We start from the raw sequence: 13,838 nt of genomic DNA, 5'->3' as shown, positions 1-13,838 counted from the left end.
GCGTGATGAGGACGGCAAGGGCGTGCTAGAATCGTACTATGGTCGTGAACAGCGTGGTATAGTCGTAGTAGAAGCGTAGTTGGGTCGCAGTGAGAACGTGATGGTCGTAGTGAGGTCGTAATAACGTCGCTGTGCGATCGTAGCGCAGTCTCTCCGAATAAAACCACGCTTTCGCTACGCTCTCGCTACGATTGTTCAGCGACCTTTGCGATCTTACTACGATCTTAGTACGCTCTCACTACGCTTCTACTACGACCTGATTTCGCCACGACCGCACCACGATTGTTTTGAACATGTTCAAAGTTGGCCACGCTCTTCACGATCTTGAAGACCTCACCACGACCGTGATACGACCTTACTGCGATCTACACGATCGCACTACGATCATCAAAATTTGCATTTTATTCACAGATCGTAGTGCGATCGTGGCCTAGTGGGACTAGGGTATTACGCACACTGTTCCTACAACCCCTAGGATTTGTAACACAATCTTCGAAATTTCCTCCGCAAACAAAATAAAAATGTTAGCAAACACGAACCACTATAAAACAAATTCAATGTATGTTTTAAATTATGTTTTTATAGCTCTTGATCATATACTAAGTAATATCTAGTATATTTGAGGATTAAAATAACAAAGCTATGTGAAAAAAACGGATGTCCAACGTTACATTTATGAAAAACGGTTTTGACTCTTATGTATAGTGATCATATTTCTTATTCTCTGATATTTTGGAAACTTGGCAGGAACAACGGTATGTGTCGGTTCTTTGTGGCGTTAAAGCCGTTATTTTGCCAAATTTCATTTGACTCGGTGACCGCATATTAAGCTTGAATAAGAAAAATGTCCAACGACGTTTTTCGGTAACTTAACGACTGAAAGTGAATTTTATAAGTAGATATATCGGAAAACGAATAAAAAGAGTAAGACAATAACAACATCTACCAAAAGTACAAATATTTACCTCATTGTTCGTGAGTTCAAATATTGCAGATTCTATAAAATCTTCTCTACACAGACGTTTTTCAAGCGGTAGCCATTTTGTCCAAGTTGATATTTCATTTTTCAAAGCAGTTAACGCGTATTTTTAAACTGATATTTCAATAAGTTATTTATAATTGATCAAAACAAAAGTTAGATACACGAAGAGTACAAAATGCCAAAATTCTTTTCTTATTAACTACATATTTGGGTCTTTAAGGAATAAATTTTTTCAACACATTACAAAACGGTAGCCATTTTGTCCAAACGTCGAAAAACGTCGAAAAATCCGAAAAACGCTAATTTACGACGTTACATGTCCTAAAGTTTCATTTAAATGTTCATGATAATTAAACAAATCGTTTGGTGAAATTTGGAAAAAGATGTTGATGGCTGTCGAAAAAAAAAGAATAGTGCATGTTGCTACATGTATAGACTCCGACCGGGACATAGATTCGACATAGGTTAAATGTTGCCATTTTTATTGATCGTTTATTGGAAACACCAAGACAATCCTCTAAATGTAAAATGCGAATTTTAATTTATGTTGCGGAAGGACTTCGAAATAGATCTTTTAAAGTAGTCTCTTCGGTAAGGTGCATTCACCAATTATATTAAAAGACTTAATACAAATCCACGGAATGTTTTACCTTGCAATTTGTCCTGCTTTTCATGTTATAACTGAAAGTTATTCCTGTACTACATGTACTAGCGAAGCCGGAACTTTTCGTCAATATTAACTTGTGCATGAAATTGAGGTCATTGAAAGACAAATCCAAAACAGCGACGGAAACCGTTTCATTGAATTAATAAAACCCGGGATTATATTAGCCGTTTTTACGGACAATTCAAGAGAAGATTACTTTATTTTAAAATGTATATCAGAAGTTAAACAATTTAAGCAAGCAACTTTAGAAGACTTGGAAAATAATTCTCAAGCCAAGATTCAAGTATTGGAAGGGGTGTATTTCGATAAATTATGTGCCAAGAAAAATACAATTCTATTCAAATTAATCAAGGTTAAAAATGTTTCGATTTACTTGCAGAGTGTAAGATATATTTGTATTGGGGTTGAATTAAGATATAGAAATTTTACAATAACAGATGATATGCACCATGAAAGTTAAACATCCTATGATAAAAGTTTTGCACATTATTTATGGAAACCGTATACATGTACTTCCGTCCAATTTTTCCTTCCTACATTACTTGCGACAGTAAGCACTGCATTTTAGGGGAAATAACTTAAAAGGTAAACATTATTAAATCGATTTCCACAACTTAAAGTAATTTATGATAAAATGATATCACAAAAAGAACAGAACCAGAATCAACCAACAACATATAAAAAAAAACGAATAAAATTTGTTAAATTAATCAAAGTCAAAAACCCTCTTTGACGCAGCATTTTTAGTGTAACGTCGTGTTGTAGGAACATCGTGCACAACGTTATAAGGGTTTATTTTCGAGGACAACGAGAATTTACGACAGCTTGAAGGGATAAACAACGATTTCAGGCGTATCTTGTAAGTGAATAATTAATTATCAATGTTTCTTAGCTTAATTTAACAAAATTAAACCATTTTGGCTGCTAAAAGCGAATTAATTATTTCATTATTTTATTTTCATTACTGATTGAACAAAAAAAATCTTACTTTAGATTTTTTATATATCTCGTAGCAAGTGTCCCTTTAAATTATGTTAAACTAAGATTTAGGGATTTTTGGAACGTTTAAGTCTCATGCTGTTTTTTGGTTTTTAGACATATCATCAAAATTGGTTGCTGGAAAAAAAGTGGCTGCTATTTTGATTGGCTGCTAAAAGTGGCTGCCAGCTTGAGTCTAGTCTCTATCAATAAGCTTTCATTTGGTGTATATATTTTTTCCCTTAATTAGGAGTTGACGGTTTGCAGTAGTCCATTCCCTTATTCAAAATAAGCTATTTCTCACTATATACCTTTTGTGCTTCTCTTAATAAGCTTTCAAAGGAGGTATAATGTATATCTGTAATTAAGGACTGAAGGGTTACAGAAGTTCATTCCATTATTCAAAATATCCATTTCATTAATCAAAATTGTCTATTACTTAAAATGTTCACGCGTATTTCGATATAAAAGTCCGTAGGTACTCCTCTAATATGCGTTGCGAAACATATTGACTATATACCTTTTGTTTCTTTCTTAATTAGCTTTCCAATGAGGTATACGGTATATCTATGATTAGGGACTAAAGCGTCTCTGCAATCTATTCCATTATTCAAAATAAGCTATAAATTAATGTTCAAGCGTATTTCAATATTTATGTCCTCTAATATGCGTTGCGGAACATATTGAATATATACCTTTTGTTCCTCTCTTAATAAGCTTTCGAATGAGGTATAATGTATATCTATAATAAGGGGCTAAAGGGTAGCAGCAATCCATTCCATTATTCCAAATATCCATTTCATTATTCAGAATTGGCTATTTCTTAATTTTCACGCGTATTTTGGCATTTAGGTCCTCCGTAACCCCTCTAATGATCATTGCGGCACATATAGTTTATACTCAGTTTATTCCTCTATCAATTAGCTTTAATTTGGTGTATAAAGTTTTCCTTGATTAGAGGCTGACGGGTTGCAGCTGTCTATTCCATTATTCAAAATAAGCTATTTCTTAATGTTCAAGCGTATTTTGATATTTAGGTCCTCTGTTACTCCTCTAATATGCGTTGCGGAACATATTGGCTATATACCTTTTGTTCCTCTCTTAATAAGCTTTCGAATGAGGTATAAGGTATATCTATAATAAGGGGCTAAAGGGTAGCAGCAATCCATTCCATTATTCCAAATATCCATTTCATTATTCAGAATTGGCTATTTCTTAATTTTCACGCGTATTTTGGCATTTAGGTCCTCCGTAACCCCTCTAATGATCATTGCGGCACATATAGTTTATACTCAGTTTATTCCTCTATCAATTAGCTTTAATTTGGTGTATAAAGTTTTCCTTGATTAGAGGCTGACGGGTTGCAGCTGTCTATTCCATTCTTAAAAATAAGCTATTTCTTAATGTTCAAGCGTATTTTGATATTTAGGTCCTTTGTTACTCCTCTTATATGCGTTGCGGAACATATTGGCTATATACCTTTTGTTCCTCTAATAATAAGCTTTCGAATGAGGTATAAGGTATATCTGTAATTAGAGCTGAAGGGTTACAGAAGTCCATTTCATTATTCAAAATATCCATTTCATTATTCAAAATATCCATTTCATTATTCAAAATTGGCTATTTCTTAATTTTCACGCGTATTTTGGCATTTAGGTCCTCCGTAACCCCTCTAATGGCCATTGCTGCACAACTAACTTGTTCTTTATCTATAATCAGAGATTTGAGAATAGCAAAATAAAAAAAGACAACGTACAGTATTTTAATTTCTACATGTATGTTTTGGTATTCAGGTCGTTAATGCATTTAAGCAAGGATTTTTTGTTAAAATAGTTGGAAAATCCACTAGTTTATCCTCCGAAACTAAATCAATATATACAATTAAAGATTTAAAGAGTGTTTTTTTGTGTTGATAATAATGTAAATATTCGTTATTTAACACCAAAGTGACGAATTTAGAAATACGGGATATAGCTATAGTGTCAGTCAATTTTTGGATTTTTATTTTAATATTCACCGCTTCAACTTGAATAGTGAAACACAAACTATTTCATTATTCTTTATTCATCACTTAAAACATTGAATTGAATTTTGAAAAATGAAAAATGAATAATGGACGTACTTCAGCGCGGTAAAACTTTTTGGGAAGATTTATTTTGTGTCTTTGCTAGGCTTTTGTATTTGCTTTACCACACATCTTTCTTGATTCATACTGTTTATAGCATTTAAATTGTTGGTTCATTTTATCTATTACATTTTGATTTTACATAAATGTACTCTCAGCGTGGAACTAACTAAGGTGTTTATAGTATAGATCATTCAACCATTTACAGTTACTGTAAACATTGAAGACAAGTTGGATACACAAATTGCGATATTTTTAGACATTAGTTATAACTGTTTTATTTGATTTGTTCTTTAACCTACACAAATGGTTACATCACATGTTTCCCCTTCCAGTCACTATACTTACAGAAAATGACACTAATGTTATGGCTACAAAAGAAAAAAGATCAACAGACAAACAATAGTACACAAAACACAACATAGAAAACTAAAAACTTAGCAATAATTTTGTGATTTTCGCTGTCCATATAGTTTTTTTTTTACATTGTTATCTATTTGTCAAAAGGACATCCCCTGTAAAAACCCGATTAACAATTGCTATTATCTAGGAGTACCCGGATTTCATCGTGTGTCTTGACTGTCAAATTATCCAATCAAATTGTAAGAATAACAGGAACATCTCACTTCCGGATACTAGTAATGTACATAAAACTTGTAAAATCAGTCTTTAATAAAAATAAATAAAAACAATCATATTAATTCGACCTGTTGATACTGTTTATAATGCTTTTTTGTCATTTTTTATTTATACGGATCTTGTCTGTACACCAGCTTTGATTATTTGTAATATCTTCACTTATTCTTACAACATTTGTATAAACTTCAAGATTATTAAAAAACCGGTTTTTTTCTAAAGTGAACATTGATTGGTTAAATATTTCTCAGTCATGTCCTGTTTTTGAATTTGTTTGTTAGCTTTTTGGTCATGAATGTTTGTCTCTAATATTTAATTAACTGTGCATTTGTATTCAGATATCGCAGATCAAATTTATTCGTTCATTGTTTAATCATACGTTTTTTGATTGAGTTAAGTCTGCCAATTGATATTTTATCGTATGTTTTTCTTTGTTGTGATGTTATGCTATTGTTTCAGAAAAAGGGAGAAGGTTTGGATCCATTAAAACGTTTAATCCCGCTGCAAATGTTTGCACCTGTCCTAAGTCAGGAATCTGATGTACAGTAGTTGTCGTTTGTTTATGTAATATATACGTGTTTCTCGTTTCTCGTTTTGTTTATATAGATTAGACCGTTGGTTTTCCCGTTTGAATGGTTTTACACTAGTAATTTTGGGGTCCTTTATAGCTTGTTGTTCGGTGTGAGCTAAGGCTCCGTGTTGAAGGCCGTACTTTAACCTATAATGGTTTACTTTTTAAATTGTTATTTGTATGGAGAGTTGTCTCATTGGCACTCACACCACATCTTCCTATATCTATAGAACAAATAAAAGAGTTACATGCTAGCATTTATTCAAATGGTCATATTTTTTTTTGATAAATGATATTTATTGTGTGTGGCACCCGAAAGTGTTTCAAATTTTTCGTAGTAAGTGCGTTCCGTGCAGTTTATTTTACAGATACCTTATCTATCTATATTACCTTGTAAAGATCGAACCAGATTACACAGAACGACAACCATAATGGCGACAGTTTATCTTGTATTAGCTATTATATTATACACTAGCTTTGTTTATGCCGATGATGGTAAGTAGTTTAAGTACTACTTCAAATTTAGTTCATGTTTAACTTGTAACAGTTGCTTTCGACTTGACTCACTAATATTCTGGCCTGCATTTCACATGTTAAACAGTATCAGTTGCACCCAACGTAACTCACTATGCATCTTCTTTCGTCGTGTTTCACTACGGATCTTGTCTGTGTTTCACATGTTCATGAGAAGCAGTTGCATTCGTCGTTACTAACTTGGGATCTGACCTGCATTTCACAGGTACCGCAAAATTTGATCATTTTAGTCATTCACAGTTCAGTATATTTTTTTAATCATACGATATTTTTTTATTGCAGGCCATGTATATGTTGTGAATAGTAAACCAGAAGACATGTGAATGCTGAACAGAACTGTCTCTCTGCTTAATTTTTTTCTTAATCCGATAGGGTTTGTTCAAGTATTGACATGTTACTGATACATACCATTATGTCCTGCAACAATTTGCCTTTTTTTGAAAATGTCTAAATATTTATATTTATTCATAAATTTTAAACAACCATTGCTTATTTTAGGTTGGTTCTGGCACGTGACAGATTTTCATTACGACCCTACATACCTTGATGTAGCATTGTCTTGTAATAGGAATGCATCAGAACGAGGCGAGTTCGGACATAGCTGGTGTGATTCTCCATGGAAACTGGTAACAAGCAGTATTGAGGCAATGCGAGATAAAGAACCAAATGTTGACTTTATTATATGGACAGGGTAAATTATGTTTTATCACTTACTAAGAGTGACACCAGCAAAATTTCCAAAGTGTATATGTATCTATGTTTGCCCTTTTTTTTTATGGAAACTGTATGAATTTCTTATTGAAGTAATTTGGGTGTTGTTTTCTTTTTTGGGGGGAAGAGGGATACTTGATCGGCCCGATAGCAAAATTATGCTGTCAACAAATTAATTTCCTTTAGTCATCTTAATTTATTATTACAATCATTTTGAGATTATCTAGTCAATCAACCAATCAATTAACCTATTGTGAAAGCAAATCTTTAGGTTTTTTCCAGGTGTACACACAATTGTACTTAGAAATGCATTTGAACGCATTTTTATTTTCAAAAAAATGAAAACCCCTTGTTAAGCCAACACAATAAAAATACATGAACAAGCGTTGTCTCGCTAGTAAAAGAACATCACATATCCAAGACAAACGTTGCTTATACAGTCATAAACACAGATATTATTCATTACATCCGAGGGGATTGCATTTTCTTTAAATAATTTATATGATGTTTCTTTCCTTTCTAGTGATAGTACACCACATATAAAAGACAACGTAGCTAGTCATGACATGTACAGAGATATCGTTCGTAACATCACACGAGAATTGAAATCGAAGTTCAATTCTACTCCAGTATATCCTGTCTTTGGGAATCACGATTATTATCCCGCCCATCAGTTCCCGCCAAATAACAATTTGATGTACAATGAGATCTATGATGGCTGGAAAGACTGGATAAATGACGATGGACAGAAAACAAACTTCCAGAAAGGTATTCGAATTTTAGTTCATTCTGGATATATAAACTTTTATTGTCTTTCTGATTCTTTCTTATAAGTTTATTTTATTTGGTGCTAAACTGAAGATTTATTTTTATGCCCCACCTACGATAGTAGAGGTGCATTAGGTTTTCTGGTCTGTGCGTCCGTCCGTCCGTCCGTCGTACCGTTCGTCTGTTCGTCCGTTCGTCCCGCTTCAGGTTAATGTTTTTGGACAAGATAGTATTAGATAATTTGGAGTCCAATCAACTTTAAACTTAGTACACATGTTCCCCATGATATAATCGTTCTAATGTTAATGCCAAATTAAAGTTGTGACCCCAATTTCATGGTCTACTGGACATATAAAATGATAGTGCGAAGTTCAGGTTAAAGTTTTTGGTCAAGGTAGTTTTTGGTGAAGTTGTAGTCCAATCAACTTGAAACTTAGTACACATATTCCCTATTATATGATGCCAAATTGAAGTGTGAATCCCAATTTTACGATCCACTGAACATGGAAAATGATAGTGCGAGTGGGGCATCCGTGTACTATGGACACATTCTTGTTTATTGTATTAGAACATGATTTGACATCTTACCATTTGACCAAATCAAATGCAATGTAAACTAGTACATTTTATTGTTAAACTTCATACTTCGACGAAATGCAGAAATACCAAATGATTTTTTTGTTGAAAGGTGTAAAATACAAACAGCGAGAAAATAAATAACATCCGCCAAAAATGTAGTACTATGGCCCCAACTTGAATAGAGATTGGACTCTTTTTCTGTTTAAGTGTATCTCAAAAAATAAAATGGTTTTCCCGTAAACGTTATTCGTTCTCAAATCATCACATTCACTATATATACATCAAGTTTCCGAAAACGGTTTGACTTTTCGCATTTAAATACAGAAACACAGGGTAATTTTTGATTTTCTATGTTTACCATTCTAAAACAAATTACTACGTTTTACGTTTAAACTAGCAACAGCAAAACCAAATAATGTCTGAATGGATAGAACAGTTATAAAATGTATAACTTGGTTTACTTGAATTTATTTTCGAAAATATCTGTAAAAAAATATGTTGGTTGTAGATTTAAAGAAATCTCGGATATTTGCTATACTAGTTGTAGTAAGTACTTTTTGAATTGATTGACTTGAATTATTGCGTTTTAAGGTAACAAAAATCATTACAATCGCTTGGTAATATATTTAAAAAAAAACGATGTCGTTGTTAATCGTTTTTTCTTTAATTTACATAACTCTTACTGCAAATTATTTGCATATTTTATGTTTTTAGGAGCATATTATACTGTAAAGATATCAACAGGACTCCGAATAATGTCTCTGAATACCAATCTATACTACAGATCAGATAAGATATCCCGGTTGTACAGGTATTCAGACCCAGCAGACCAGTTCCAATGGATGGCTGAAACTCTAGAACATGCTAAAAATAACAGTGAACGGGTACCTGTTCTTTATAATAAAATTGAGAATGAAAATGGGGAATGTGTCAAAGAGACAACAACCCGACCTAAGAGCAAAAAATAAAACAACCGAAGGCCGTGTCCTCGTCATAGCGGGAAAGTCACACACACGAAGGCATGCTTCAGTTGGCCTTTAAAGAAAATGCAACTGTTACTCAATCCACGAAAATTGGTACCCACGAAAATTGGTACCCACGAAAATAAATGAATCCACAGTAGATGAACTTAAATCAAAAATTATGGAAACTAACAAAGACCAGAGGCTTGATAAGTATATATTGAGAATAAAATAACATGAAATCGTAAGAGGTTCGAAATTTCATGCATTTTAATGTTGTCTTACCACACTTATTCATACAAACAGGAACATAATACATAAAATTATCATAACATAAGGGATAATGCTGTCTTTTTTGTGTGGATTGTTATTTTTGTTTAAATAATTATTCTAAAATGAATTCAATTTTGCTATCATGTAGATCTTATTGGAAAATAGTATTCACAAGAACAAAAAACGCACAATGGATAGTCTTAAAATGTTGTAAAATAAAATTTAAGTAATCTCTGTATAATATAAGTGTGTGTGTGTGCAGTATAGTACTCCAACTATTCAGTTTTCTTGTTTACTTGACAAAACATTTAGTATTTATTAGAGTTAATCCGAAGTTATCTGCTAATAAAAAGTGTCATATTAAAAAAAGTTCTCTCTTTTTAAGGTGATAATAATGTCTCATGTACCACCAGGAGTTATAGCGACAGAAAAGGCAACATGGATGTACCCACAGTTTAACCATCGGTTCAATGAAATCATATTGGAGTATTCAGACATTATTTCAGGTTTATATTTCGGACATGAACATATGGATAATTTCCGGATATCTTACAAATCTGGTACGTATCACAACGATCTGTTTTGTTTTTTTAGGCAAATAATGTTTACGACTGTAATAAAAAAAAACATTATATACAAGTCTTTACAATAACAAGACTAGAACAAGAATATTGGAAAATCTCAAAATTTTATTTAATCACCCCCTCTCCCATCATTTTTTAATGAATACAACCTATTTTTCAATCTGGTTTTTTTTTAATCAAGAGATTTAGCATCAAAATATTCATTAATCAGAAAACATGTCCATCAACAATGAATTGTCAATGCCTCACAATTATAGGTTACTGTATTGTATAATAATCTAACAATGGCTAAAAAACGCAACACGCATACAACATTCGAATTTGGGTTGTGAGTCATTTACCGTTCTAGAGTTATGCTCCTTTTGAACTGAAAGAATTACAAAGCTTGAACTAGGGAATTTGTATCCTCAAACACAATCTTTTTTTGTAACGTTATTTTATTAAAAAATTGAATTAAAATAGCTCATTTATTGTTTATATTCATATAATTATAGTTTTGACGAGGTCAAGTACTTTTAGTATTGTTTACTGTTTATCCCGTAGGTTCGCCAGTTGTAGTACATTTATGTGCTCCTTCGGTTACTCCATGGACGTACATCCCGGGAGGACAAGGCGATGGAGAACCAACCAGAAATCCTGGCATTAGGCTGGTCCGATATGATAGAATGACTGGTCAGCCACAAGAAGTTAGACAGTACCATCTTGACTTTAAATTGAGTAATGTAAATAAAGTAGCCAACTGGACGCTAGAATACAGCATGCCTGCAGATTATCAGATGAAAGACTTAACACCAAGTTCTTTTCATGGTCTTCTAGAAAGAATGAAATCAAAGGGTAGCGCAGAATTCACAGACTATGCCATGCGACGTTATGTTGGAGGGGCTTCTAACGATAGGAGAGTTACGCATTGCTCTTCTCAAGCTTGTAAAAAACCTTTCATATGTAGTATTGGTAACGTAGACCTGGCCGAATTTGAGTTCTGTGATAGTGATGGATCCAGTAGAAGCCCTGCCTTCGGTTGAAAATTGTAATAAATTGTTAAATATATTCTGTTATAATCATGTCATATAGTAAAGCAATTATGATCGATCGACATGTTTGAGTCATATGGGTCTACCATTACAGATTTGTCAAATTTCATTATGTAAAAAACCGAAAATAGCAAAGATATACAAGCAATAAACAGAAAATTGCTTATAACATAACTTTTTGCACAAGAGAGTTTCGTCCAACTATATGAAATAAAATTAAAAAAATTATCTTTACAAGAATCTCTTTCCACAACAACTGCAACTGAAACTATCATTATTTACAACATATGTTTTGTCTAAAATCTGCTATAAGTATTTCTAGCAGTTAACCCCGAATTTTCTCTGATTTATAGAATTTTTCACGTTAAAATTGCTATATAGGATTTCTCTAATCTACTCTTATCCCATGTTCTTCAACTTCAGTATTTTTTTTCAAATCAAAATGAATAAAATGTATTGAACCACTTTCAACTGAAATAAAACATAAATGATTTCGTATGTTGCAATATTAAGGAAAAGTGCTGTTCTTTCTAACGTATACAAGAAAAGGTGTATCATATGCATGTATATGTACACTACCAAGATAACAGTTTTGCAATTTACATAAGATGTCAAAGATTGGATTAATACTTTGTCCAATAGGATGAATACGTCCTGTGTTTTTTTTGTGTTTGTCTTTTGGAAAAGTTGTGTTAATGGCATGTTTTTGAAAGTTTCTGTATTTTTTTATATAAATTATTCTCGGAGCGAAAAAGGGCTTGCGATATTAAATAGACACATGTCTATTGTTTAAGGCAGTATACTTCAGAGTATGTTTTGGTAATTTGTCTTGTTTGCCTGTGTATTTTACTCACAACCTGCATCTCCTTTTATTATAAGTATCTCGCATGTCAAATGTTTATACAGTAGCAAGTGTCATGACTCTGGGGAAAATAACACTCCATGTGAACCACGGATCCAGGATTTTGAAAAAGGGGTTGGGGCACTGACAAACCAATGTTTGTTCTGTAATATTGTTAAAAGTCTGCACATTTATCTTATATAAAGCTCTATAATGATCGTCTAGGCCCCCGTAAATTATAAATCCGCCTCTGCAATCTGCTTCTGATTTTGGATATAAAAGACAGTAGATTTATGAGAGCGAATTGTCTCTTGTTTCTGTTTCTAGATAACTGCATTCTGGCAAATTATATTTGTCTAAAAAGTGTTTTAACACATGCTATCTGGCCTGTTTATTTTCGAAGGAGTCTTATCTAAGCGTTTGGTGTGTTTTGTATTTTTGGTGATTTGTCTTATTCTGTTATTGTAGTTTACAGATGCTAAAATATATTTCTTTAAAAGAAACGTTTAAAATTTATGTTTTATCATCAAACTGTTTCAAACTTTAAAAAAAAAAACACCATAAAAGAAATAAAGACGTGCCTCACGTATCTTTAAAAGTGGTTCCACACATTTAAATCAGAACAATAATTTTGGGGCCCTTTATAGCTTGTTGTTCGGTGTGAGCCAAGGCTCCGTGTTGAAGGCCGTACATTGACCTATAATGGTTAACTTTTTTTAAATTGTTATTTGGATGGAGAGTTGTCTCATTGGCACTCTCACCTCATCTTCCTATTATATCTATATATGGTCGATAAAGCTCTATCAATGCATTAACATTCGCCTAATTTTTTTTATTCTTTATTGTGCAAAAACGGTTCTTTTTGTGTATTTTCTAATGTTTATACAAGCCATTAATCATCAACATTTGCTTTCCTTCATCATGATAACTTTTTCCCTAGATATTGTTTTTTTAACTTTATGAAATTAAATAACATGTTTACTGTTAGACCGTATCAGTCAAAGATCCTTTTGAAAAGATTTGATATTTCAAAACTTTTGTGTAAATTGTATGCAATGCAAATAAATGTATTCCGGATAAATTTCAAGTATTACACCAAGCACTCTCCACAACAACCTGCATCTGAAACTTTCAATATTTACAACATATATTTTGTCTAAACTCGGCAATCAATATATCTCGTAATTTCGATTTTTTTCTGATTTATACAATTTGTCAGTTTAAATTTGCTACTCATGATTTGTCTAATAGTGTGTTTAAGTATCGTTTTTTTTAATCAAAATAAATAAAATACAAATGAAAACTTATAAATAATCATTAAACATAAATATTAAGGAAATGGTTTGTACTTTCTAACGTATCCAATAAAAACCGTATCCAGTAGTATAAATGTATATGTACACTGAAAATAGTTGTTTGTCACTTTCATCAGATGTCAAAGATTAGTTGAGACTAATTAGTACAGCAGGATAAGTATTTACTACTATGCTTTTTGTTTGTTGTTGTTTGTTGTATTTTGTTATTTGAAGAAATTGTGTTGATGACAGAAGTTTTTGTATTATTTTTCATATAACATTTTTGTTCTCGGAACCAAAA

General features: G+C 32.4%; 1 protein-coding gene across 1 annotated transcript; it reads left to right on the top strand.

Moving 5' to 3' along the window:
- Nucleotides 1–6,188: 6,188 nt before the first annotated feature.
- LOC139528306 (acid sphingomyelinase-like phosphodiesterase 3b) lies at nt 6,189–11,417 on the top strand. The gene is made up of 6 exons (XM_071324218.1): nt 6,189–6,454; nt 6,992–7,184; nt 7,728–7,972; nt 9,266–9,435; nt 10,172–10,346; nt 10,914–11,417. The coding sequence occupies exons 1-6, from the start codon at nt 6,391–6,393 to the stop codon at nt 11,390–11,392; spliced, it is 1,326 nt and encodes a 441-aa protein (XP_071180319.1). The 5' UTR covers nt 6,189–6,390; the 3' UTR covers nt 11,393–11,417.
- Nucleotides 11,418–13,838: the final 2,421 nt, after the last annotated feature.

Source organism: Mytilus edulis, chromosome 6 (assembly GCF_963676685.1).
Source record: "Mytilus edulis chromosome 6, xbMytEdul2.2, whole genome shotgun sequence".
Classification (NCBI taxonomy): domain Eukaryota; kingdom Metazoa; phylum Mollusca; class Bivalvia; order Mytilida; family Mytilidae; genus Mytilus; species Mytilus edulis.
The sequence above is the reverse complement of the archived record's forward strand: the minus strand, read 5'-3'. Positions and strand labels throughout refer to the sequence as shown.

What these genes read in the sequence shown, in the direction of transcription:
- LOC139528306 (XM_071324218.1), top strand. Translation starts at nt 6,391, where the DNA reads ATGGCGACAGTTTATCTTGTATTAGCTATTATATTATACACTAGCTTT. An exon ending in CTTTGTTTATGCCGATGATG is followed by an intron (nt 6,455 to 6,991) that starts GTAAGTAGTTTA and finishes TGCTTATTTTAG; the next exon opens with GTTGGTTCTGGCACGTGACA. An exon ending in GACTTTATTATATGGACAGG is followed by an intron (nt 7,185 to 7,727) that starts GTAAATTATGTT and finishes TTTCCTTTCTAG; the next exon opens with TGATAGTACACCACATATAA.